Genomic DNA, 27,885 nt, shown 5'->3' on the forward strand with positions numbered 1-27,885 from the left:
ATAAACATCGTCCTTACCATACGTCGAACATGTGTCTCTGCAACTATACAGTACAGTAACAATCTGAGCCTTTCCGTCGCGAAAGTCCAACCAGTCGTACTGCACCGCGCCCGATTAAGCCATATCATACGCATCGCGGAAGCATATCGAGATTGAAGCTCCAGGTAGCCGACCCATTCGTCCTGAGGTGGAACAGCGACCGGACGACCATTCTGAGAGGACTATTCAGAAAATATTGCGCAGCACAGACGCGTGCGCTGGCATAGCAACCACGCAACATTTGAATGGAGTTTGTGGGCGCAATTTACGCCGGGCACCCGGTCAAACAAATGCATCTATGATTCAATCTGTTTCATTCCGCTGGAGAAGCATTCATTATCGCCTGAGAACGAGCAATCCTTCCGTCATGACTCACAATAGAATGGCGATTGCAAGTGGGGGTCACACGTGTGCAAACTGTCGTCAAGCCCGACCACATCGCCCACGACGCGCGTTCAGACCAAACAATTTTCCGGTAGACAGAGCTCGTATTTGAACGCACATAGCCTGTTGTAAGCTGTAAGAGTGCACGATGCCGAAGCCACCATCGTCAGTGTGGCACCAAAAACGAGTTGCTCGATGCACAACGCACCACCTTGAGGCTAGCGAAGACCTTGGCAGACGGAGACAGCGAAAGAAGACAGCGAAAGAACTTGCGCTGGAACTGGCGGCCTGCAGGACAGTCTAACTGACGGCAAAACTGATGGCCACCGTTCTGTGGCAGAATACGAAGGGCAGGTTAGTGGCATTGCGCGCATATCGTAAATAATCCTCATGCTTACCGTTGAGCTCTCCGAGCTCAGACGAGCAGACACAGATATATAGCTCAACGCAACCCGAAGGTGGCACCGCCGCCTTGACGCGACTGAGTTTGATGATGAGGTCCCATCCACGCGTACACTGCACAACAGGGAGCAAGGGTGAACGTGGCTGCTGAGTCCGGAAAGATTGCGGTGTAGCTATCACACTGGGGTGTCCTTGATGGTCGTTACACATTGGGCGAGCAGAGCCACCACCGCCGTATCTCGGGGTTAGCGATGTGGCCAGTCAGCGATGCGGCCAATCATGTTCAAGATATCAAGACTACCGTCTGCACATCGTAAGGGGCAGGGCTTGTAGTTGAGAAGAGCGATTGTCGCACCTGTGCATAATGCATACGCTCTGCCTCATCATCTCTATCGATCTCAACACTTCGACGCCAGCTCGCGCCGTCACGGTCTCTTCGTTGCGCATCCTCTGTCCAGAATCGTTCCGAGAGTCTAGCGACGTCAAGCTTTCAAGCGTATGTGCAGGACAGCCAAGATATCGCAGAGCTTGTTGAGAGTCGGTGCATAGGCCGAGTCCAGCGCCAGAGGGAAAACTAGTTGTGTGGCCGAAAGGGGAAGGCCAACTTCCTTGTATGGCAACTGTGCTGAGCGTTCAGTGTCTCATATTCTAAGTCTCGCAGCTGGCTAGGTTTTCGGATCGTGGATGATTCCCAAGTATATCTTTACAGAATAGAGTAAACTATGCCTCGATTGGACAACAAGAACTCTTAATGAGCTCGTCTAAATTACAGAGTGGATAGAACCTAAAGGGATTCAAGACTGGTAAATACTCTACGTTGCTGATGCGTAGCGATGGCGAGAATACGAATTCACTGGCGGTTGTGCAGATGTAGCCAGAAACGGCCAGCTGGGATGCTGCTGTCGAGGTTTAGCAGCGTGTCGACTTCTTCGTCGGAGCGTGTCGTTATGGCAGTGTTACCGCGCAGTGGTACTAGAGAGTACCGGATCGATGTAGAACCTTTCAAGCCGAATTTGTTGAACGTCGCGAGATAGCCAAGGTGGGCGTGTCGTCGTCGTCGAGAACGATGGCATCGATGGTGCCGAAGTGTCCCCGCACGCCGTGCCCCAAAATACATTGACTGAACCCTTTCATGAACGTTCCCTGCTGCGCCAGGGTGGTGGCTCAGCATCCAGGAGCGCGGGGTGCTCGGACAGTAGGATGTCGAAGCAGGGAGACAAGTCCCTCAGATAGGGTGGCAGGTTTTTGACGGGAAGATAAAGGGGGAACATGATGCAGTCCGACGTAGCAAGGAGCGGAACCAAATAAAATCGCCGACAAGTTTTCAGTTGCCGAGCGAGCTGTTCGCGCGTAACCGGAACCTTCAACCACCAGGTTCTCGGCCTGCGTGCCATCGAACTACTGCAGTACTATTGATGTCTGTTAGGATGCTTTCAAATTTGGATAGCAATAGGGAACGTACAGTCAGGACTACATGGATTTGCGATAATCCTGCGTGTTCGAAGACAAGGTTGTTCGCACCCTCCATATGGAAACAAAGGTCCGGTTTGTCGACAGCGATGCCGGAAACATCGCCATTTCCAAGCGATACGGACTGCCTGGGCATATCTCTTGTCATCCACTTCGCCATAGGTACCGGCATGGGAAGTGTTCGAACCCAATGAGCAGGGAGAAGGAGTGTATAACCGGTCCACAAAAGGGATGACGGAATAAGAAAGCGACCCAACCGAGATCAGACACTCCAGAATTGGCCGTGGTCGAGAGGGCATATACGAGGAGACGTAGGATGTCGATGAGCAACCTACGGCCAAGCCGTGTCACCAACCAATGTGTGCTTATGCACAGCGCCATAGAAGAGAATGGCGACCTCTGCGCATGATGACGAAGAACGAAGACCGCCTGTAAGAACTGCACAACACGGGTCGCTAGTGGTGTGATATTCGAGAGCGAGCCACTGCATTGCAAGTGGAGCGAATTCGTCATGCGCAGACGGCAAGCTGGGTCGCCACGACCTAGAAGATGGTGCTTGAGGTCATCGATTCTCCGTCCTATATCAGCTGTGGACGGAGGCATGGAATGTTCTCACGAACGTCCGTGCCGTCGCTGGCGTGCTCCATGAGCTTGGATGCGACGAGGACAACGATATCGACGGGGCCGAGGTGCGTAGGATGACACACTGAGCCACACCTGTGCGAATTCCTTGACACCAACAGTCGAATGTCGAGATTGTGGAGGACAGAGAATGTCGTTCGTGGTTGAAAATATGATTCCCTTTGGCATCTGGCAAAGAAAGTGTTATCAGTCAAGAGAGCTGAGGCACAAAGAAATTTCTGGAGTTCCCTACCGGAGATGTGGTCCGGGGCTGCTACCGAGAACTCTACGAGGCAACGTCGAACAAGGCGGTGGAGAAACGAACACACTTCGTAGGATAACGCGTGCACGTGGGGACACGTACGCATAGAAAATGTCGGAGTCGAGGAATAGCGCTTGGCGTTCGTTGGATGGCAGAACTGGGGGATTGTGAGAGAGGACCCAGTAGGTGCCCTCTTTTATAGAAGGGCGGCAGAACAGTGCTTACCAAATGTACAAACAATGGATGAATCTAAAGATGACAAAAACGAGGCCGTCACTTGTTTTGTACCCAAGGAGACGCGCGATTTTAGTAAGTGCAAGGGCGAAGATAACGTGTTTCGAGCTTGTTTATTGTTCGGGGCTGTCGCTTGAATATTGAAGGCGAATAAATCTATAGATCTTCAATGTCGCAGATAGTCAGAAAGCACATAACGATAACTTTGCCAAATAACATCCTCCACGCGCCTACCGATCGCACTGGCCACACTCCCGGTAAAACTTGTCGACATATTTCTGAATGGAAGGAAGTCTTCAGCAGCGGTATAAGCTTCTAGCAGAAAGTCCGTCAGTGATCGCACAAATATCGCAGAAGATCTTACTGTGGTATGCGCGTCCCATCTAGTCGGGCGGAGTACTTCACGGCCACTGGTGGATAAAGTCAAATTTGCTCATGCATCGTTCACGGATTGCACGCGTTCATAACAAACAGAGCAAGGTCGATGTAAGCGAGCCCGTTGAGGTCAAACGTTTATGCACAGTCTGCTTTTCCTCAATGGAGCATATCCACTCCTCATCTTCACAACAACGGAGAGTTATTGCCTAGTGCTCGTCAGCTTGAGTGCTCAGGTACGCAAGATGGATTTTACCGCCCGAGAAAGATTGCACACCAGACCGTCCAGATCATGTTAGGATTACCATCTTGTCGAGTCCGCCAACGGGCGAGAGTGCTACGCCGGACCCGAGACTGAGAAGAAAAGAACCTCATATTGCTCATTGTATGAAGAATACACGGATATTATGGTATTTGAACATTGAGGAGTACGACGCGTACTGGCGAAGAGATGTCAGACATGACCATTAGGGCTATTTGGACATGGGTACGGCTTACTGTAATCTGATCACTGAACTTTGCGCTACATCGAAGTCCAATGACAACAACACTGATCCAGTCGCAACCCTTCGCACTGAGTCATCTCCTACGGTCAGCTCCATACCGACGCTGACAAGGTATTTCCTACAGTCCCGACTAACTGCGGCAGCTGTAACGGCCAAGTACAACTTAGGTGATATGTTCGAAAATACCCAACTGGCCTCCCCGGATTGGGGAGCTTGATAGGCGGAGTGCAGGACTCGGAAGGAAGACCGGGTGTGAAGTTCTTTTGGTCGCGGTTCAAGTACACGCGAATAAGCGCTGGACTCCAGCGCATCTCTTTATGATCGTTCTCCCAACGAGTCGTATACTCTGAGGATGAGGGTACAGCCAGGACTTGCTTATAAACCTACTAACAGCGCTGTAGTGCGTTAAACTTGTAGGTGAGTCCCTGCGCGCTAACTAGCAATTTTATGTACACCCTCTCATGATCGGATGCAACGGCTCAGTCATCCACGTATGAAGGAGTCGCCAGTGGTCCCACGCGGTATGTCTCCTTCTACCACTGCTGTTAGCAATTGCTGATCATGGTCTTCTGGTTCAAGGACTTTGTGCACATCCGTCGAAGCTAGGTCACAGAACCAGCCTCTCGTCCGTAATTTCTGTGCGACTGCCCCTCTCTTGGGTCGTCCACGCTACCTTTGTAGATAAAGGTGTTCTGAAATTGATTCTCCCGATAGAAACGACCAGAGGAATTGAGAGCGCAGCAGTCCTCCCATCGTGCACGCCATGATTCCTTTTTTGTATGAATTCTTGTCACTATGCGCCTATGCATATACCTGTCGCACTTGACTGCCACCTAGCCGCTATTACATTCTCAAGGACATGGAACTCACCAACCGCCATGCACTTATGGCCCTCACCCACGCGGGCGAGAGCGGTCCGCTTTTTTCCAGCCATGTGAGTACTTTTCTGCGGAGCGTAATCGGGCCTGACTTGACTCGTCTCGCAGGACTGACGGCAGTTTCTACCTATGATTCATGTAGCCATTCCCCCATTATGGATGGTGGTGTTGAACATCGTACCGCATTTCTCAGCTTTAAGCACTCGTCCGTGGCTTATGCATCGTCCCCACAGTATTCATATCTTCTCTTCAACGACGTACTTAAAACCGTTCGCTCAAACGTGGACGTCCGAACATCGCCCCGAAATGCAGCAGGAAAATGTATCTGACCTGCACGCTCGTCTGATGAACAAGTGTATTCTTTATAAATGCCAACCTTCCGAAAATACAATTCGACGCCTGAGCGAGTTAACCAGCTGGCACTGTATGCATTGACCGTACATACTCAACCAACGAATGAGAGTGACGGGTAGCGCCGCGGGGTCGTTCGGACTGGCGAAGATATTTTGAGACGTGAGCGCAGTGGCGGTCTCGCATATACTGCGTTGGTATATTCCCTGATTTTCGAGAGAGCATCAGTATCTGAACATTCTATCGGTGGAAAGTAAGTCTTTGGGAAGGATCATGTCCACGCTGCTCCAGACAAGAATGAGAACATGCTCCGTACTCTGGCGTATGCATGCGCACAGTGACCTTCCCGATGTCTTAAACCTGTGAAGTGATTGTATGTGAGGACCACACTAGAACGTCGCGGGTGCAAATGTCCGTCGCGAGTATGATAGTTAGAGTGACTCACCGACGTATCCCACAGTTGGGAGCAAGAGGAGTCGGGACCGTGACGTGCTGAGATCGGACGGTTCGCTGCGGTGGGACATATCAAGATACAACTTGAGAGGATCTTGAGAAATGTACATACTTCGTGTGGTTCAGAGATAAAGTCCTGGGGCCAAAGGCGGTCGAAATTGAGCCGAAGTCTGGCAAGGAGAGAACATACCTCAGAGTCAGCCGCGACAGGTACCCAGCGCAATTTTCAAAGTCCGTCGAAGAAGTTCCGCACGTCTAACCGAGCTTTTCTGCTGGCGCTCGTACACTCCATATAGTATCGGGTTCCAAAGTAGCATCGCGGAATGAACAGCAGGGGGTGCCGCGAAATCCCACGATGCGCGATTAGAGAGAATGGCACTGCCGCGAAACTCAAGTCGCACGGTTGTAAGTCGACGTATATCCTAAGGCGCACTGGAACAGTCGCGAAGGACAGCCCAGTACGTTCTCTCATCCGTGAAACCGCCCTCAACGTGCCACAGAAAGACAACCAGGAAGAACGACTGCAGGATATGCCCATTACATTTGTCCCAATGAGGCGTGGAGCCCAAAGCTTGAGGACCGACCTAGCTAGGGGTCTCAAGGGCAGTTGTCATCTGACCAAGTTAGATAAAACAGGAGTGCTCGCCGATTCAAATCGCGTGTGGGGAATATATATCTGAATGTCAATGATGTTGTCCAAGGGTTGGTTTGTATGATAGGCCGAATAGGCATTGGCAAGTAGAATCTGCCAAAAAGATCACGTATGATCCAAAGACGAGAATAGCGACGAACGCACCGACAACAACGCGAAATGTCGAACTCCAGGTGAACGCGAATCTGGTTTTTTTTAGTGAGGGTATGGACATGGAGGTCATCGAAAGAGTCGAAGCGCTCAATCGCGTCGCGTCACGTCGATGTCACGTCAGGTGAGACGCTCGACCTCCGCGCTAGTTTCTACTCGACCTACCCTCTATGATAGTTTCTAATCCTCCTCCCCTCTAGTTTCTGCTACCGCGTACATGTTCTCATCTTGGGAAACAACAGATAACTGACAATAGGGAGTCAAAATTTCTATCTCTCTCATCCGGAATCCATAGTGTTAGGTAGCGCAAGGCATGAAGGATGGACGGGCAAGGTGATCAACAAGGACCGATGTAAGCAGAGGTGCGTCTCCTTCGATTCTCCCTCGTAGATCTCGCTGAGTCGTCACAAAAAATTGCGGGTGTCTTGTTAACGTGTTATCATTGATCGATGTTCGTCATAGTCAATACAGTATACGTTATCGCACATATGTTGCAGACCGCGCACACTTGGTTCCAGGACCCAACCTCAACTTTCTCAAGCAAGCGTGCACCCACGAGGATTTTGTGAGTTTTCTCTTGCTCTGGTAGCTCTCGATCTTCTGTAACTTGCTGCGAGTGCCATCACGCACCGTAGCCGTTGCTCTCTCCGTGCTTTCTCAATTTCCTCACCGGTCCCTGCACTTGCAGTGGCATCCAGCTTGTTCTGCTCCCTCCCCAACCAGATAATGGTGAGACTGTCCTCACGGAGTCCGGGCCTTGTGATATTTGTTTTCAGGACTTGACACAGGCTGAATGAGAACAATTGCGACGTTGAACATTGATGTATGTGGGCGCTGTTGAACTCGGTGGACTGGGATGAGTTATTCTTGTTAAGCATCCGCTGGATCTACCTGAGATCTATTGATATGGAACATTTGCAGAGGTGGTCGTCGCTGTGGCGCGAAACTACCAACCATCGGTTCCACTCGTGCGTCCATCGGTTCCACTCATGCAATCATCAGTGATTCGGATGCATATACTTAGTAAAAAGAATTGGACGCACATGCGCTGGCTCTTTTACAGTTCATCCACCACCTTACACCCAACTGATCCCCTTCGACGACCCCCCTTTCATTTACCAGAGGACCGCGAACCAGTGTACTGGAGCATGAACATGACAACGTAGGCCCGTCTGCGGTGACAGCACAAGTATCTTACCGGCATATCCGACTGGTTCATCACGCATCACGCCTACAGCTTTCCGAGCAGCTTTCTGTCTGGATGGCCAAAGCGGGTGTGCCTGACAAGAGCGTTGAGTGCACGAAGCAAGATCCGAACTCTACATATAAGCTCGAACAATGGAAAAGCGAGGCGTGACCGACCGACCTGATTAAGGCATGGCCGTCATTCACATCGTCGATCGTGTGGCAATGAACGGCCAATGCTGTGGCGTTTAGAAAACCCATTTATTGCTACATAATCTGGCCCGCGTACATCATACAGCCCATCTCTCCAACGTCTTTCAACTCCATCGACTCAACAAGTCACAACGCTATGAATATCGTCAAACTCGATGAAGACACCCTACGCCATATCTGCGTACGTTGCACCACAGAGGGTATCTTCAGGATCTCATCTACCTGCCGCACTCTCCGCGCTTGTGTTCTCCCCTTTGTGCTTTCGTCAACAACGGTTCATCCTAGCACTGTCGCCAAGGTCCGAGAATTTTGTAATACCATCCTCTCTGAAGCCCCAGGTCCTATCCTTTCTTTGCATAACCTCCACATCATGCATCTACATGAGGCACTCAAACCCCGTCCCGATGGCCCAGGGAACGAGCTCGATCCCGAGCTTGTCCAACTGCTGACGCGCATGTTCGCGCGTCTGGCGAACGAAAAGAAACTTCGGCGTCTGACCATGGACGGCATGGACCTCATTGCTGAGCACCCGGCGCTCATGGAGACCATCGCCACGCTCCCCGAGCTCGAGGATATCCAGTTTTTCTTGTTGCCGCCGAAAGCTGTTACAGGATTCGCGCTCAAACTTAAGAGCAGGCCCCACAGATTCACGTTGTCCCAGATGCAGTTCTGCGGAGAAGATTCTAGCATCGCCGACATCCTGAACTACATGGCACCATCCAGCACTCCAGTCGCAGATGAAGAGACGCACAACGCGAACAGCCCGGCCACTGAAGTTGTCCAACACGGTGTCCTCGCGTCACTCTCTTCCCTAAAGTTTCTCTATGTATCTCTTTTAATTTATCCCCCATCCGCGCCGCCCCTGGTTGGCTGCTTGCAATTTTGCTCTGTAGACGAACTGGCTCTTGTGGATGGCTTTGTGCGGATGGATTCGGTGTTCCATGCGTTCCCTAAGGTCCGCAGGTTGACCCTACGCTTCCCTGAGGACACGAATTACCACGACGAATCTGGTCCTACTCCCCGGCGGGATCTGGACCACCTCAACATCTCCGTCTCTTCGTTCGCGCTGTGGCAGACCAAGTCACTCGTCTCATGGCTAGAACTGGACCTTCAGGACTGCAAACTCACGCCTCACATTCCATGGCAGGAAATGTCCCCCGTCGCGCTAACGGTACATTACAAAATTCTCAAGGGACACAACCGGGATTTCTGGCGAGAACTGGTGACGGTGATACCCCACACAGTGAGATCGTTTGAGCTCATACTAGCGATGGACATGATGCCCTGGGACACCGGTCATGCCAGCCACACAAGTGACGTCTTCTTTCTGCTCGATCTAGTGGTGCGTTTCATGTTGTATACCATATTCCGCAGGTACTGACCGAACTTCCGCACCTCATCAGAGGATCGTCCTGGAGGAACTTGCACACGCGAGTTTGCCCCTCGTATACCTCCGCGTGTACTGTGTGATACTTGATGAACACATAGACCACGACACCACCATTGACCCCCTGAGATTGATCCCGTGGGAAGTGAAGGAGCACCTGCCGGGATTACAGTACCTCTCGCTGGGAGTCGGTGAGTGGATAAATCACCACCTGACGCCTTTCCTCCCCACGAATGATCCCAAGTGGCGGTACTCTTGGTGGCGATTCTCAGAAGACGATGAGGAGGGGAGATATATGCCTGTCGCTGTCGGAGAGCGGCTGAGAAAGGAGATGTTCATGCGAGGTTGCGACTTCAAGTCGCTCGCGATGAGGTACGTCCTGCTGATGCTCTAGATGGGCCTTGAACGGAGACTGATTAGGTGTAATCAACAGGGAGGTTCAGTTGAGCAAGAACATAGGCGATACGGACTGGTTGCAATTATAAGTATCTGTCTTGTCGTTGACGGTGAGAGATAGTGTCCTGTACATGCGAAATACCATCCGAAATACATTTCGTACTGGTTCGTAGGAAACAAAGGACAACACAACTGCAGTGAATGATTGCACCGAACAATAACTGGGGACGAGCGTCTCCCAGTGCGTAAAATAATACACTTCAATTGACTTCTTTCCTCCTCCAGACGATGATTACGCAAGATCCACACATCCTACCTTTATCTCCTCAACTACCGCACGAAACCTCGCCTCCCCTTCAGGATCCAGGATGTCACAATCCCACCGCTCCGCCGGCGCAGCGTCGTTAACTCTCTCGGGATGTCGAGCGATACCGATTGGTAAAATTGGCCCAGCACCAGGACCGGTGTCCTGGCGGTAGAAACACAGCCTAGTTCCCATAGCGCTGACGGCATGCAGCGTAGGGATGGGGCATCGACCTTGTTATTCAACTACGATCAGTGATTCCGTCCCCATCTCATAAAAAGAGCCACAACTGACCTACTAAATCTTCAATGCAGTGTCTGATCTGGTCATCGGCACTCTCCCGCGCAGATACGTACTCGAGGTCGACGGGCTCCTTCACTTCCAATATGAAGACGGGTCTATTCTCGACGACGATCTCGAAGAGAACGACATACTCGATACCTTTCGCAGAGGCAGGTTGCAGATACTGGGGAACAACAGTGTAAGGCGAGTCAGGGGGGAAAAGATAGTTCAAAAGTTTGTTATAAGGCCCGTAATACTCATTTTCACGAGGGTTCGGAGGGACAAGTGCGAACTGAGCAAGGACTCTGTTGGGCCAAGGCATGACGGTGGCGGACACGAAGAGCAAACCGCGTCCGGTCACGCCTGGTCACACGCGCGTTGTCGCGTCCCAATTCGAACTCCGACCGCGCGCCTCAGTGCTAGCCCTCGAGTCTCCCGCCTCCCTTGCGACAAGAAATCGGGACGGCGGCACACAGCGCTCTGGACGACGCGGACGTGCGCGGCCTCTTTCTTCTTGCTGTTCTCCTCGTCGCTTCCCTGCTTTCCTTTGCTCCCTGGCTTGTTTTCTTTCCTCGTCCCTGCTTTCCGGTGCTCAACGCAGCGCGTTAACTTGGCGACACCTCCCGTCAGGGCCGTCGAACGCAAACGTTCGGCTGTATGTTCATTCTGGATGGTGCAGGACAGCCTAAGTGGGTAGAAAAAACACTTTTTGTATGTGTTCAACCGTGCTAACTTACTACAGCGACGTCGTCGTCAGACTGGCCGCCGGCGCTGCAACAGGGACGTCCAGCACTCTTCTCGCGGCTCTCAACGCCCGTCGAAAGTGTCCACACCCCTCCTCCCTCGATGTACGTTCACCGTCTGTTGGCGAACAACCGCGCTTCTGTCCTCCTCTGCAACATCGCGCGCCCGCGTCCGGAATCGGTGCCATCAATACCAATCAACCCCCTTCCTGGTGCTTCCTCGGCCCGTGGATTGCGCCATCGCCCTGCACAGTCGGCAGGTGCGTTCGACACTGCAAACCTTCGCGTGTGGTGCAACGCTCACGAAGACCGTCGACATTTCCAAACTTTTGAGTCTGGCGATGTATTCGTCTCGGAGCGTTCGAAACGACCCATGTAAGTAAATAAAATCTTCTTCTTACGTTTCCATCTCCGCACACCATCGTGGGTCGGGTTTCGCGGTCGAAGGCACATACGTCCGAGCGACCCCCCGGTAGGCCATTGCGCGAGTATATAACGCGGTACGTGAGCTCCCTCCACACGTGCGCCTCCCATTCACTATAGTAGTGCTGGTCGTTCTTCGCCAAGCGGCAGCCAAAGTACAGTGTCTTTTCTGCACCAACCTCGTTAGCAGATGGGTAGACAAGTGAGCAGCGGACACACCCGTTGAGCCCGCGAACACCCGCTCCTCAATCAGTGCGCGCCTCGGCGCAATGCCCGTCCCGGGTCCGACGCATATGACGGACGTGTGCGCATGCTCTGGGAGTGCGAACAGCCCCTTTCGTATCCCAACGCGCAGCCTGTCACCTACAGCACTTTCAGCACCAACCCCACTCTCAACGCAACACCACACACCAGCCCGTAAGCGCGCGAGGTAACTCATGCACACGCCCCTCCGGGGCACCCTGAGCATCGTCCTGTAATGAACCATTGCGACACAGAGGTGCACCTGGGCTGTCACCGTTGATGCCCTAAACTGCCCCGCCCGATTCCTACGTGTGGGCGCACATCAACAATCGAGGCTGGCTGTTTGAGATCGAGATCAATGATCGAGATGTCGATGCGTCCGCTGTGTTCCATGTTGCTGTAAATATTCCTCCGGGTGGAGACGACATCGCTTCCGGTAGGGGATTGAATATCCAACCCGAGTTCAGCATAAAACAGAGCGGGATTTCTGCTCGGACGCGACGCCCGAAATGTGCTGGAAATCAACACAGGGAAAATGCCTGTGATAGCGGTCGACGCCCGATATTCCTAACCGCAGACTCACAATCGAGTCCTTTATAGCATGTATCAAGGAGGGCAGGGGGCGATGCTCAAATGAGAATAACATCTTCAACTTCCAAAAGTGACCTCACATCATGCGACGCGCGAGGAGAAGACCGGTTGGGTTCTACCGCATCGAACATGGTCTCCAAAGTCTTGCGAAAGTCATATGAGGTCGATGTCGCACACCATCCTTAATGGGCGGCGGCACTAAGACGTTGATTTGGACATGAGAAGATAGACGGTAGCGGGTGCGAAAAGCTGGTGCACGAATATCGCAGTAATGATGCATGCGACTCAGCTTATAACAGGAAGACGCGTACGGGAGAGGGCTGGCGAATTCGGGACATCGGAAGAAAACTCGGGATTTTCTCGATGCCTGTGGCGTCCTCCAAAGCCTCACAAGGGTCCTGTGAGGTCGACGTCGAATAGCCGGCCTCGATGGGCGCTGGTGCTGAGTGTCGGGAAGGTGTTGATCCGGAGATGAGAAGACATGATGTAGCGGTGAGGTCTGTGCACCCCCAGGTTTCGTGACCGCGAAGAATGCACCGTGGACCCACGTGCCTCATTTCTTGGCAGGAAGACGCGTACTGCCAAGAGGAAGGTGGGAGATCGAGCGAGCTAGGAGGGCCTAACGAATTCGGCGATTGCACCTCCCATCTCCATCATCCAATGGGGACTTGGGATCTTCTTGATACTATGTAGGGAAGACTACGTGAGTGCTGAGAAATGAGATATATGTAGACCCGCACCAACTACAGCGTAAGCCAAGCGGAGATTGTGCTATCTGCAGCCGGAGGTGGCCAAATCTAAGTGCAGAACGATGACGCTTTGAGGAGGTCAATGGTCTTGGACATGTGCAACGCCGGTAAGCAGTCGAGCGCCTGTAGGATAGACGTGAAACCGGGTAGCAGTCTAGAAAGATCGAGCTACGAGCTTACAACTGGGATAAGGGATTGCCTATCGGGCTAGAACAACAAACGAAGAGTACATCGTCCGCTTCGTCGAGTCAACACCACGACGAGATAACATTCGGATTCGAGTGAGGACATATAAGCCATCGTGGAGAGGTGCTCCTGTAAAAATCAAGGACTGGGACGAGGATAAAGCTGAGATGAGGAATGTCACGGTCGAAGACTTCCTCCAGAGGACCTACTAGCCAAAGGTCTCAGCAATCTGGGAGACAAAAGGCGTCCAGCCGGTGGCAGCGTCGATGTATACCAATAGAGAGTACTTGGGCTTGAGCTCGGAAAGCGGATCTGTCGGACGTCTTTACTTTGCACGTGACCATGCGCTTTAACAATGGACGGTGGCGCAACGGTGGCGAGTCGCGGCCAGAACCTGCATGCGACCACTACTTACTTAGAACACACAACAGAATTCAACTCAGAATCGCACTTACAATGGCAGATTCTTCCATTCAGCCTGTTTTGATGCATACAACCATGGAGGAAGTTAGAGAGGTCAGTTCGCACGTTGGGTATGTCTCACTCTTGAAAGTGGCCTTTTGAGAGTTTTGCTGATTCCCTGTACATGCAGCGCATCGTCTCTGCCACCAGCAGTACGTACTGCTCTGATGCCGCTGCTCTGTCGCTACTGATGCCCCTTCAAACAGCGCGTCCGTGCAAGTCTCAAAGAGGCAGCCAAAACATTGGGCGGGAGTAGATGTCTTATCAATGACCTGGCCCTCGAAGTTCTGGGTATGATTCTTTTATATGCTGTCGAACCTATGGATACTCCATCCGGGAACATGATTTGGCCACCGGCCACACTGATATCGAAGTTCGCTGTCGAGGACTTGAAGAATGTCTGCGGGGGCTGGCGCGCGATCTGCCTCACTATGCCCGCCTTGTGCAACACCATCTATGATAACCGTTATTCTAGGCTCGAGCCATCTGTTGTGGAAGCTGTGGTGAAGCACAGAACGCTGCCGCTGAATGTCTGTGTCAATCGAGACTATCCAAGTCCTGCAATAATGAAATTGTTTCAGACGTGTGGCTCGCGGGTGAGGAACCTGCATGTTTACTCATCTAGGGACCTCTCTCTACAACTCCCATTGCGGTGTCTGGAATACTGCACAAACTTCCAGGCTCCTGCACTCGAACACCTGACAATAAACGGGGATGCTTTTGACGGTGGTTTCTTGACGCCAACACTCTTCCAGGGTCAAGTGCTGCACCTGAAGACGCTATCGCTGTGGAACTCGGCCTGGCTACCTGCCAATCGCTTTAACAGTCTCACCCATCTCTTTATTTCGACCTCCATCAGACAGAGTACTCGCGTACCGTCGGATCGCAATATCAGATGGGCCATGCGTGACCTGCTCTCGTTCATATCTGGATGTCCAAACTTGGAGGATCTGTTGCTCTGGAACATACTCTTGGGCTGCCCACCGGCGATCGATACTTCCGCTGTGACCTTGCGGCGCCTTAAGCGATTTGCGATCGGTCGGCCGTCCCCAGAGCATGCCACTTGGCTTCTCCGGCACATTATGTGTCCAGCGGATTCGGTAGCAATACGCATCCTCAACATGTCCTGCAAAACCAATCAGCTCAGGGCTTTACTTCCTACGCTCCCTCTGCTCGATGCACGGATCGCACAGATTCAGAAGACTTTCAACAGGCTCTCCGTCTCTTTTGCAAATGGGTCTTCTGCAGTCAGCATCGAGATTGACTGCTGGCCTAAATGGAACGCAACGAGCTGGCCAACCCTGTGGGCATCGTGGCCGAGGCTCGCGGGCGTGCGCGAGTTGTACCTGGTAGGTATGGAGGTAGTGTTGACGGAACACTTTGCAGGTATCCCTTCGCTGCTAAGGCAGCTCTCTGCACTGGTGACGCTCGTCTACTGCGATATCGGGCCGCCCGACAAGCTGTTGAAGTACCTCTCCCAAACACTGCACGGCATGCCCTGCCCGCGCCTGGAGACGCTCCATATTTACAGGCCCGAAGATATGCCCGTGAATATCGTGGAGCTCGTCGAGTTCATGGAGGCGCGTGCGTGCGCTGGGTACAAGCTGCGCAGGCTCATCTTGGAGTTCTCAGCGGAGGTACCGGACGGTCTGCGCGCCAGCGTCGGAAGGCTAGGCGATCTGGTGGAGATCGTGGAGGTGCGAGAGAACGGTGGAGTGGGCCCGCGGGCGCCATGGCCGGCGGTGTGCTCGGAGACAACGCACAAGTCGTTCTGGCCGGCTTGGTAGGCCGCTCGCATGCGCCCTTTTTCCATTCTCTCTCTTTTATTTTGCTGTGTAGTGGATGCCTTCCCGTAGCCGTTTAGGGATGTTCTAAAGCTAAATTTCGTCTCTAAATCACTCCGGCACGTCGGCCAATCGATCTCCGACGAGCATGTGAACAAAGGGAGACCTTTCTAAACCTTACTATCGTGGACCCGGATATGCCAAATGTCCCAGAAGTGCCAAATTTTTTCCTGCGGCTCTATTCTCTTACCTGATCACTTCAAAATTGCAGAGGTAGAAGCCTGTGTGCCTACTCTTGATGCTCTAAATTTTTGGTAAGTATGTGTGGCCCGCTCGGATCCCAAAAAATTCGCAATCACAGGACTGTACTTGGCTGGTGCCACACAGCGGCATCTCTCTACGATGGTCAACATTGCTCTAAAAAATACAGAAAAACCACCTGTTGTATTCTACGTGCCATATCAACATCATATGGGGTGCCGGAGACTATCGCGCCAGGTGTTGCGCGGCGGGACCAGAAGTGCCAAACTTTTGGCATATCCGGGTCAACGATAGTATATCTGGAAGGGGGGGGTCGACCCTCTCTTCCAGATTCTCAACATCTCCCTAAACTCTATTTTCAATCTTCGCACCCTCGCAACCCCCATCGTCGCCTATATTTGGTGTTACGGATCACTTACGTCATCTTGCCGTTCATCCTCCGACCGTCTAGAACTTGATTTAGTGATCATGGTCTCACGTCGTTACGGTCTCACAAATCTTGCTGTTCTGACACAGTGGGGCATTTCGTAGTCCGCTTTATGATTTAGAAATGCTCTAAATCCTACGGGAAGGCATCCAGTATCAATCTATAAATTATATTGGCTTGTAATCTAGTATTCCCCATGACGGTTGCACCAGTGAATGCCGGCCTAGGATATAATATCAACTTTGGCCCACAAGCTACTCCGACGCATACCCTTAGATCAATGCCCTTAAATATTCTATTGAGGTATGAGAGAGCGAATTTCGCGCTTCTTGTCATAATCACTGGTCACGTGCAGTCACGACCTTGTGACTTATCGCGAAACCCGACAAATGACAACTCTGATTCTTAATTAACTGTCGACGACTTGACCACTCCATCTTGGTGAGTGATGGATCTGACTCCGGCAAGGGCTGCACTCTGCAATGCAGAACGATTTCTTGCAAGGCTTCAAGATCCGCGAATTACCGGGTCAGTCTGTCGCTTCCGGGAGGTTTATGCTGGCTCATACATTTTCTCCAGTCTAGACGCTGTGAGTACTGTGCAAGCATTAAACCATCTTACCTTGTGTTGACTTTTGAACAGCTGCATTGTGTTGAGCACACTCTAAATGCTGCGATTATAAGTGTCTGGAATCAGTACAATTTCTCACGTCCGGTCAACTGTCTGCCACCGGAGATCCTTCGATACATATTTCGTCAAGTCCTTGACCCTGTCAAAATGGATGACAATATGTTCATGTGGCCCTCTGTTGGAATTTCTGGGTGTTGAGTGAGCTCGCAAGTCAAAGAGGGTTAGGGTTTGTCGATCGAGTACTTATGCCGTGCTTTCGTGTTTGTATTCCTTACGTGATTGCCCCATCCTCACTCGTCCCTTGAGGTCAAACATGCTCATTCTTGGTTGAAACATCTACAGTGCTACTGGTGATTTCAATATAATTGCATGATCTAGCTTGGAGGTTTACCCAAGTGGCTCTGGGGGGCAGCCAAAAGCCTGCTGTTCACTGTGATGCTGTGAAGATGTGTCATATGCTATTCTCTGCTGAGGTCGAGGTTCACTTTTCCGACTCTCACATGCCGTGTCTGCTCGAGGACCATAATCTTGTCGTGGTTGATCTTTTGGATCTTTTGAAGGAAGTCGTCGCTTGTCGGCGCAGAAGAATCTGTTGGTTGAAGAAGAGTTGCAGAAGTTGAAGAGTTGCAGAAGAAGTTGAAGGATTGCTGAAGAACTTGGTGTGAACCATCGTCACTGTCTCTCTTTGTCACCTAAGAGTCATTGGTTGGAGCCCTGCTGGTCTGGGCATGGACCACTGGCTGGATGTCGGAGATTGGGAAGGATTTTGACTGGTGGATTGGATGCTGTTGAGTTGTTGAGGTTGAGGTGGAGATTTCAGGGAGTGCTCTGCTTCAGGGAGTGAGTCATTTTATCGGCTTGCTTCACTCAAGGGAGTGTGTTGGAATTTCTGGGTGTTGAGTGAGCTCGCAAGCCGAAGAGGGTTAGGGTTTGTCGATCGAGTACTTATGCCGTGCTTTCATGTTTGTATTCCTTATGTGATTGCCCCATCCTCACTCGTCCCTTGGGGTCAAATGTGCTCATTCTTGGTTGAAACATCTACTGTGCTACTGGTGATTTCAATACCCTCTGCGCTGAGATCAACGAAAGGTCTCAAAGAATTATCGCTTGTCTGTCATCTTTGGCAGCAGATCACTCTGGATGATTGCTTCCTGTGGAGCCATATACACATCGGTCAGCTTTATGACTCCACCATGGATATGTTTTCGCAACGTTCCACTCGAGTGCTGCTGAAAGTATGCAGTCTCGCACAAGGCAGACGCTCGTTCGTGGAGATGCTTTGCCGCATGGACCGTACCAGAATTGAAGAGCTGTGTATCAGATCTGCCTCAAATCCTCATTTTTGCACCAGTCTTGCCGCTCCAGCTCTACGACGGCTGACTTTGCAATCCACCGTTAATGCCGATATGCCGTATCTAGTCGAACTTTTCCAGGGGGTGATCCCGCAATTGTGTGCAATGTCACTGCATGCCGCAGTTTGGCTTCCGAGCAACCGTTTCCCATGACTCACATGGCTTTTCCTCACTTCCAATGTCAGAGAAGTGACACCACATGCACACTGGATGCTCCCCATTCTGTCTGCATTTTTGTCCAATTGCCCCATCTTGGAGGAACTCATCTTCAACAATATTGATCCTACTTTGGCAGCGGGCGATGAAGCGCTTGCGGTCATAAACCTCAATCGACTCAGAAGTCTCAGCATCAACTCGTCGGCCACGCCCATCATTCAGTGACTCTTCATTCACCTCCTTATTCTGGTGGATGCATCCATCCGGTTTCATCCTTGCTGGGAGGCCAATGACACTGTTTTGGACATCCTTCTTTCCTTACTCTGGCTGAGAGATATGCGGACGATGTATCTGCGAGCCACTCTGACCGATCCTGACGAAATTCACATAATCACTTCTGTCTCGAATTCATCATCTAGTACCTGCATCGAGAGCACAATTCAGGATTATACAAGCATTCATGACGAAGTGTCCACATCGCATGCGCGGATGACCGCTACAACTATCAGCTAATTTTCCGGTATCACACACCTTCACATTACCGATGGTGGATGGGTTCAGAAATTCGTCAACTTTGCCATGCTGTTTGTGATACTGCCATATCTATCATTCCTCGAATACGAGAAGGGCGACAATGACCTTCTTCCACTCCTGCTCAAGGGTCTACTTCCTCCCGACGATCATTCTGTCACTGCACTTGTTACAACGCTCCTCACTTGTGGCGCGTCTTTTCTTTTTCTTGTTCCCTTTACGTTACCAGACCACGTGATCCAACACATGACTCATCGGAGCGCAACCTCCGATTCTTTACCCAGCTGTCTAGAACCCCTAGTCTGGGGTTACACCGGATCCAACTCCGGACCTTCTTCTTATCGCACATGCAAGACGTGCATGTATGCCTCATCTTTACCTCGTTCTGATACATGACTCGTTATCCCCATTAGTACTGATTATCTCTCACGACCTTACTCAGCTTTCTCATACATATTACTTCCTCGCCGTTACCCTGCCCAGATATTGTTTCACCTTATCTAGCCAATGAACGATCCCGCATTACTGCGTAGTACTGCGGATACCTTTTGTATAAATAGACGACCTTGTCGAGCTGGATCCCCATCTCGACCTGGTTACCATTAAACCAGCTTTCCACTTGCCTTTGACTAAGATCGACCGTCAGTAGCAGACAGCTACTACGAGTCATAAGAACGAACTCTGATCGACCTTCAGTGCGAGGACATCGCCAGAAGTGTCACTTGAACGGACTTGTGTCTTAGACTAAGACCTTGTCTCGTAACGACTCGACTAGACGCTCGTGTTTCGCTGCCGCGTAACATTAGGTCGAGATCTTATTACTCTCTGTGACTTCCCAGAGTCTAACAACGAACTACCGACCGGACCGAACCTTGAAGACTGAACGATACACCCGATTCGATTGCTAAAGCACCGTTTGAGATTACTCTGTAATCGAGGTAGCTGAAGGGATAGACTGATCACTCATCTTCGGAGAGGGGTCTGTCCGAGAGACCAATAGGCCGAGGAGGCTGAGGTAATCACTCGAGCAATCAGCAAATAGGTGTATCAGTTTGAAGACAGAAGACACTCTACGGGCTTGTTAGCCGACGACGAACGAACCCACTTAGTTAAGGACGGTGTGCAGTCTACGTGTAGACATAGGCCACACAGAAGAATTTATCCACGCTGGATTTTAACTACATCAACCCGACCGCTCTTCCAGAGCAATACCGCGAGCACCTCCCATCCCAAGCAGAGTGGAGCACAGAACGAAACGCACATTTCATAGGAGGAAGGCCTGTATTCATCAGGCCAGACAATCACAACTTCGACTACTCCCCAGAGGAATTTGAAAGGACACTTCCCCATAATCTTGGTGGAATAGTGCTCCAGCACATCGCAGACAGCGGTATAACGACCTCCTATCCAGGAGAAAGACCAGACGCCCCTTGGAACCCCCCTGCCCAGAATCCTGTACCCCAACCGACTCTTGCACCAATCGTACCTGATTACATACCGCCAATGGCTACAGTTACCATGGATGAAGGACGTCACCATGCTAGCCAGAAGGAACTTGGTTTTAGAAAACCCGAGATCTTCAACGGTTCAGACCGTTCGAAGCTTAGGGAATTTATAAACCAATGCAAGAACTACATGGCCGGAAATAGCCATGTCTACCAGGAGGACAATCAGAAGATCGCATTCGTGCTATCGCACATGCAAGGAGGAACAGCAGGATCATGGGCACAGAGCTTCATAGAAACGGAACTCACCAATGATGACTTCCTTTCTTATGGGAGTTGGAGAGACTTCATTGCAAGTGTGAACAAAGCATTTGGTGATGAAAATATTGAAGAAACCGCTCGTACCTTGCTGCATAACATCAAGCAAGGAACTCGTACTGCGGACGACTACATTGCCGAATTCCGATCGCTTGAATCCAAGGCGAAATTAGAAGATGTCGGAAATATCGAGTATTTCAAGTGGGGACTTAACGACCCACTCCGACAAAGGATATATGGGATGGAGAGCATGCCCAAGACACTTGACAAGTGGTACGAATACGCCTCGCGGTTTGATAACCAATGGAGATCTGCTCAGATCTTCAAGCGAGGAGCCACTACGACGACGCGAGGAAAGGGCCGATCTGTCCATCGTCCCTACTACTCGGCTTCTGCAAGGGATCCAAATGCGATGGATGTTGATCGTGTCAATATCTCGCGCTTATCCCCGGACGAGCGACAGAAGAGAATGAAAGAAGGATTATGTTTCCTATGCGGAAAGAAGGGCCATATAGCCAACGACAGACAATTCCACCCCCAGTCTGGAAGTTTCACCCGTGCTAGAACGATACAGCCCGGGTTGGACACAGACACGATCACATGGATCAAGAAGATGCGAGAAGACCTCGCACAGAAGAAGGAGACATCGAAGGAAGAAACCAGAGAGGAACAGATCGCCTATGTGCGAAACGTCTTCAACGACATGACTGATGAAGAACGAACCCAATTGGGTTTTTGAGACGACGGCCACTAGTAATGCATGGACCGTCGCATCTTACCGTATCTCCCCTCGTTATTTGTAACACTAGCGGAAATTCAATCACTGTGAATATTTCGTTGGGAGAGAAGGAAGACGTTACAACAGAAGCCTTGATCGATTCCGGTGCAGCCGAAACGTTCATGAACATTCGTTTTGCGGAAGAAAACGATTTCATCAGATGGGAATTACCGAAACCGATTACAGTCATGAATGCAGATGGCACACCAAATCAAATGGGTACCATTACTCATTGTACCTGGAAGATGATGAAAATCGGAGGAAGGAAGACACTTACTCGCTTCCTCTTGACCGGCATTGGCAAAGAAAACATACTTCTCGGCATGCCGTGGCTTAAACGCCTCAATCCGATGATCAACTGGGAAACCGGTGACTTTTGGTTTGGTAAAGACGCCAAATGGCCACCGAAACCCACCGTCGAAGATGCACCAGATGAAGAAGTTTCGATTTTCAAGGAAGGTGGACTCCCAGAGTTAATCACCACCGAAACTTCCCCTACCTCGTTTGGGCATTCAGAATCTATCAGAGAAATCGTGGCCGATAACACTGAGCGTGGCGAGTTACCCGCAGTGCGGAATGATACCGAACCAGATGACCCACTATCAGAACCCCCTATGGATCAGCTCGATGACGACGATCTAGTTATATCCTATATCGCAGGAGAGCCAGTTATTGGGGTATTTGAACCCATCAGGAAGGAGTCACCTTTGACGAATGAAGAGACTGAAACCGCAGTCTTCACCATACGAAGAGGCCCCGCCATTGGAAGAATGACACACAGTACTCGATCCCCATTATTCTGTAACGCACAGAATACGGTCTTTTACAAACCATCCGGTAAATCACAAGAATTAGCACAACAGGCACACAAGGAAGCATCAGCTGTAGACAAACCCAAAACCGTCGAGGAGTTGGTCCCCAACTACCTCCACGATTTGAAGTCCGTCTTTGAAAAGAAAGCAGCTGAATGCTTTCCAGAAACCAGGCCTTGGGACCACGCCATTGACTTGAAACCCGATTTTATTCCGCGCGACTGTAAAGTCTATCCGTTATCGCTCAAAGAACAAGGAGCGATGGATGACTTCCTGGAAGAAAATCTGCAAAAAGGATACATCCGACCATCGAAATCTCCCATGGCTTCACCATTTTTCTTCGTAGGAAAGAAAGACGGAGCACTACGTCCCTGTCAGGATTACCGATACCTGAATGAAGGGACGGTGAAGAACGCCTATCCTCTTCCGCTCATTTCTGACCTTATGGATCAATTTAGAGGTGCATCGATCTTTACGAAAATGGATTTACGCTCCGGATATAACAATGTCAGAATCAAAGATGGTGACCAATGGAAGGGCGCATTTAAGACAAATCGCGGACTTTTCGAACCTATGGTCATGTTCTTTGGACTCTGCAATTCCCCGGCGACTTTCCAAATGATGATGAATGCACTCTTCAAGGACATGATCGATGAGGGATGGATAGTCATTTACATGGATGATATTCTCATTTTCTCAAACGATTTGGAAGAACATCACGTTCGAACCCGACGCGTACTCCAACGACTCAAAGACAACGACTTATTCCTTAAACCGGAAAAGTGTTTCTTTGACGTTAAAGAAGTCGAATTCCTAGGCATGATCATTCGAGAAAACTACATTGGCATGGACCCTATCAAACTTAAAGGAATTGCGGAATGGCCTGAACCAAGCACGGTAAAAGGTGTTCGCTCTTTCCTAGGGTTTGAAAACTTCTATCGGAAGTTTATTGCCAACTTCTCGGATATTGCCAAACCATTGACAAATCTTACGCGCACTGCCGCTGGATCTCCACCTTTTGAATGGACAACAGAATGTCAGACAGCTTTCGACACATTGAAGCAACGATTCAGTACCGCCCCAGTACTGTTACTGCCTGACAAGGCAAAACCCTTTATTGTTGAATCCGACGCTTCCAAGTTTGCTACGGGTGCAGTTTTACGCCAAGCCGATATCAATGGAGACCTCCATCCTTGTGCCTACATTTCACAGACATTCAATCCAGCTGAACGGAACTACGAAATCTACGACCGCGAACTCCTCGGAATCATTCGAGCCCTCACTGAATGGCGCCATTATCTTGAAGGCTCTCCCCATCCCGTCGAACTTCGCAGTGATCACAAGAACCTCACGTACTTCCGTACAGCTCAGAAGTTAAACCGCCGACAGGCACGATGGAGTCTCAAATTATCACAATTTGATCTTCACCTCATCCATGTCCCTGGCACTCAGATAATCCAATCTGATGCGCTCTCTCGTCGTAATGGACTCGATGACAGTGAAAGTGACAACGAAGATCGCATTCTTTTACCCAACGCACTATTCGTGCGATCCATTTCCCCGACACTATTCGACGAAATCAGGAATCACGCAGCAAAAGACCTCATTGTTCACGAAGCCCTCGAAGCGATTGCACACAAAGGGCCATTCCCCATGAAATCATCGCTTTCCGACTGGGAAGTTCGCGATGGTGTCATCCTCTACAAGGGAAAGATTTACGTTCCACCATCCGAAACTCTTCGTCGTGATCTCGTTCGACTACATCACGACTCCCCTGCCATGGGTCACCCTGGAAAGTTCAATACTCTTGAACTGTTACGTCGTGAATTCTGGTGGCCTGGCATGTATACATTTGTCTACAATTATGTTGAAGGCTGTGCCGCCTGTCAACAAATGAAACCGAATACTCATCCAACTCGTATTCCTTTGGAACCAATTCCCGCCGACCCACACGCATTACCATTTTCCTGTTGCACCACCGATTTTATTACCGACCTCCCCGTTTCCAACGGTTTTGATTCAATTATGGTCGTAGTAGACCATGACCTTACGAAGGGGGTGATTCTTACGCCCTGCCTCAAAACGATCACAGCCGAAGGAACGGCCAAGATTTTTCATGACAAAGTATACTCGCGATTTGGATTACCCGACCGAATCATCTCGGATAGAGGACCTCAATACGCATCCAAGGTCTTCCAAGAGTTAAATCGACTACTCCAGATCAGATCATCAATGAGCACAGCTTATCACCCTCAGACGGACGGAGAAACAGAGCGAGTCAACCAGGAGCTGGAAATCTATCTTCGACTCTATTGCGGAAACAACCCTGAAACATGGGCCGACCGCCTGCCAGACCTCGAGTTTTGTCATAACACAAGGGAACACTCGGCACGGAAGATGAGCCCATTCCGCATCATGATGGGATACGAACCACGGGGACTCCCTTCCGTATTTCCGACCACGAACATTCCATCGGTTGAATCCAGGCTTGACATGTTGCAGAAGATAAGACTAGAAGCACTAGCCATGCACGAGTTAGCCCGACAACAGATGGCGGACCGAGTCAGACAAGGATCACCGAAGTTTACACTAGGACAGAAGGTCTGGCTAGACTCGAGGAACCTGAAGGTCAATTACGCCTCGCGCAAGATAGCACCAAAGCGTGAGGGGCCATTCGAAATTGTCGAAGTCATCGGACCAGCCAACTATCGTCTCAAACTCCCGAAGACCTGGCGAGTTCATTCCGTATTCCACGCCGCCCTTCTATCTCCTTATCGCGAAAACGACATACATGGTCCGAATTACGTGAACCCACCACCTGATGTCGTTGATAACGAAGAAGAGTACGAAGTCGAAGCCATCCTGAATCACAAGACGTACCGAGGTCATCTGAGATACTTAGTCAAGTGGAAGGGATATTCTTCAGCAGAAAACTCGTGGGAACCTACCCACAATTTACAGAATGCCAAGCGAATCCTCGATGCATATAAAAGGACCAGGAGAATCCAGTAGAGGAGAAGAAACCCGGAATGACTACCACGACGGTTTTCCTCATCATCTTCCTAATCGTCCTCCACTGCACAACCCTCACTTTTCTTTGGATCATTCACTGAATCCTTATCAGACGACTTGTCGAACACACACTCTTCACGCGAGACAGCCCGCACGCTAACGGCTGGGGTGATCAGAACGATGCCTGGAACTGATCAGGCAGCTCTTATCTCTGTGGGAATACTCTTTATCGTCCAATGGATTTTCATCTATTTGATTATTACCCGGATCCACGACATTCTATTTCACATCACAGATAACCGCGATCCCCTTAACGACCGAAAGGTATAAAAGGAGGAGAAAACGACATATCATCAATGCCCACTTCCGCTATAGACGACCTTGTTCACAATATACTCGCTGAAGTCGCCTCCACAATTATGAGCATACCCGCATCGCCTACGCTTGTCAATGGAGTACCCTCTCGAGCACAGACACCCTTTATCCGCACCTCATCGCCCTCACCTTCTATCGAACTCAGTCACGCATCGGACGAACAAGAATTTGCCACACGTCTGGTCTCGGCTATCCGTGTTCCTGTCGACTTCACAGATATCCTCGTCGCCTTACGAAATCGCCCGCAAGATCGACAAGCAATGGTTTCCATGCAACGAGCATTAGAAATGGTCGAGTGGATGCAGACGGCCAGACAAGAGCTCATCGCAGCAGAAGAAAGGACGAGTAGAGCCCGGACCAGAGTCGACCAAGTCTGGTCGTTGATGCGCAGTACGGTCACTCGTACAGCACAGGAGATTTGGAGGGAGCATGGGGACGAAGACATCGGACACATCCTCGGATACACCACTAATGGAATACCCGCATCCACTCCTCGCTCGTCGCCAGAACCAATTCCCGTTCGACCTCGCCCTCCTCGTTCGCACGTACCCAGTGGACGATCTCCATTATCCCAACCACCTTTCTCGACTGCATCCACTTCTTCGCGTCGCAGTCATCCCTACAGGAATGGACGTATCCCCGAACAAGGATCACGAACCAGCCGGCGGACATGCTACAGATGTGGAGGAGATCATTATGTCCGCGACTGCCCCCGACGACGATGAAGATCACAATATTTCTTGTGGGACAAGAAACGTTAGACGGGAGCTGATGTTACAACGCTCCTCACTTGTGGCGCGTCTTTTCTTTTTCTTGTTCCCTTTACGTTACCAGACCACGTGATCCAACACATGACTCATCGGAGCGCAACCTCCGATTCTTTACCCAGCTGTCTAGAACCCCTAGTCTGGGGTTACACCGGATCCAACTCCGGACCTTCTTCTTATCGCACATGCAAGACGTGCATGTATGCCTCATCTTTACCTCGTTCTGATACACGACTCGTTATCCCCATTAGTACTGATTATCTCTCACGACCTTACTCAGCTTTCTCATACATATTACTTCCTCGCCGTTACCCTGCCCAGATATTGTTTCACCTTATCTAGCCAATGAACGATCCCGCATTACTGCGTAGTACTGCGGATACCTTTTGTATAAATAGACGACCTTGTCGAGCTGGATCCCCATCTCGACCTGGTTACCATTAAACCAGCTTTCCACTTGCCTTTGACTAAGATCGACCGTCAGTAGCAGACAGCTACTACGAGTCATAAGAACGAACTCTGATCGACCTTCAGTGCGAGGACATCGCCAGAAGTGTCACTTGAACGGACTTGTGTCTTAGACTAAGACCTTGTCTCGTAACGACTCGACTAGACGCTCGTGTTTCGCTGCCGCGTAACAGCACTAGTACCCTGCAAGTCCCTCACGATTTTGAAAGTCTCTATGGGAGACATATCAGCGATGTTTGAGAGCATCGTTGAGTTTGCAAACAGTCGTCACTGAATCGGGTATCCTCTGGCCAAATGCATTGTGCTTAATCCTGTGATCGAGCTTGATGATATGAGAATACTGAAACAGTATGTCAAAATTGTTGAAGTCCATTTCTCTTGCCCCTCACTGTAGACCGTCGAGTCTACCATTTATACACACCGGTTATATCGCCACTGGAGCAAGTTCATTGTATACTAATCCAATGTATCGGTGAGTAAGTTGTTGTGTTGGCTTTGTTAGGGCTGGTGGTTTCCCAATCAGGAAACATATATTAGTCAGCACATAGGTATGTCGGAGAACATACTGGAATCTCCTAGAATTACTGTGTAGTATAAATATATGGCCCCAACCGCATGAGCCCCTCATGCGCTTGTGACCCATGGCCTAACAGCCGAGTGAGTAGTAGTGATCAACCTCACAATACATCAGCAAAACCCAACTTTTACTTAAAAGGGTACTTAAATGACTTCAATGGACTTATGATCCTTATTTAAGGGTATAAGGTCAAAAAGGGGCCTAATGCATATTACATGAGTGTCTGAAATCAGACTTATGGACACTTATTT

General features: G+C 50.4%; 6 protein-coding genes across 6 annotated transcripts; 5 read left to right on the top strand and 1 right to left on the bottom strand.

Annotated features, from left to right (window-relative positions):
* Positions 1-8,545: 8,545 nt before the first annotated feature.
* Positions 8,546-10,047, top strand: SCP_1600090 (hypothetical protein; the record flags this gene model as incomplete). Its single annotated transcript, XM_027764460.1, has 3 exons — positions 8,546-9,517; positions 9,579-9,934; positions 9,996-10,047. The coding sequence occupies 3 exons, from the start codon at positions 8,546-8,548 to the stop codon at positions 10,045-10,047; spliced, it is 1,380 nt and encodes a 459-aa protein (XP_027620261.1).
* A 203-nt stretch (positions 10,048-10,250) lies between these two features.
* SCP_1600100 (hypothetical protein) lies at positions 10,251-12,197 on the bottom strand (the record flags this gene model as incomplete). The annotated part of the gene is made up of 5 exons (XM_027764461.1): positions 10,251-10,495; positions 10,557-10,907; positions 11,592-11,622; positions 11,689-11,879; positions 11,930-12,197. The coding sequence occupies 5 exons, from the start codon at positions 12,195-12,197 to the stop codon at positions 10,251-10,253; spliced, it is 1,086 nt and encodes a 361-aa protein (XP_027620262.1).
* Positions 12,198-13,977: 1,780 nt separating this feature from the next.
* On the top strand, positions 13,978-15,728 carry SCP_1600110 (hypothetical protein; the record flags this gene model as incomplete). The annotated part of the gene is made up of 3 exons (XM_027764462.1): positions 13,978-14,012; positions 14,072-14,093; positions 14,148-15,728. 3 exons carry the CDS (start codon positions 13,978-13,980, stop codon positions 15,726-15,728), a joined length of 1,638 nt encoding a protein of 545 aa, XP_027620263.1.
* Positions 15,729-16,895: 1,167 nt separating this feature from the next.
* Positions 16,896-21,584, top strand: SCP_1600120 (hypothetical protein; the record flags this gene model as incomplete). Its single annotated transcript, XM_027764463.1, has 3 exons — positions 16,896-16,941; positions 16,998-17,002; positions 20,226-21,584. 3 exons carry the CDS (start codon positions 16,896-16,898, stop codon positions 21,582-21,584), a joined length of 1,410 nt encoding a protein of 469 aa, XP_027620264.1.
* Positions 21,585-21,946: 362 nt separating this feature from the next.
* On the top strand, positions 21,947-25,447 carry SCP_1600130 (Transposon Tf2-9 polyprotein; the record flags this gene model as incomplete). Its single annotated transcript, XM_027764464.1, has 1 exon — positions 21,947-25,447. The coding sequence occupies one exon, from the start codon at positions 21,947-21,949 to the stop codon at positions 25,445-25,447; it is 3,501 nt and encodes a 1,166-aa protein (XP_027620265.1).
* Positions 25,448-26,251: 804 nt separating this feature from the next.
* On the top strand, positions 26,252-26,665 carry SCP_1600140 (hypothetical protein; the record flags this gene model as incomplete). Its single annotated transcript, XM_027764465.1, has 1 exon — positions 26,252-26,665. One exon carries the CDS (start codon positions 26,252-26,254, stop codon positions 26,663-26,665), a length of 414 nt encoding a protein of 137 aa, XP_027620266.1.
* Between the last annotated feature and the right edge of the window lie 1,220 nt (positions 26,666-27,885).

Source organism: Sparassis crispa (genome assembly GCF_003851025.1).
Source record: "Sparassis crispa DNA, contig_000015F, whole genome shotgun sequence".
NCBI classification, from domain to species: Eukaryota; Fungi; Basidiomycota; class Agaricomycetes; order Polyporales; family Sparassidaceae; genus Sparassis; species Sparassis crispa.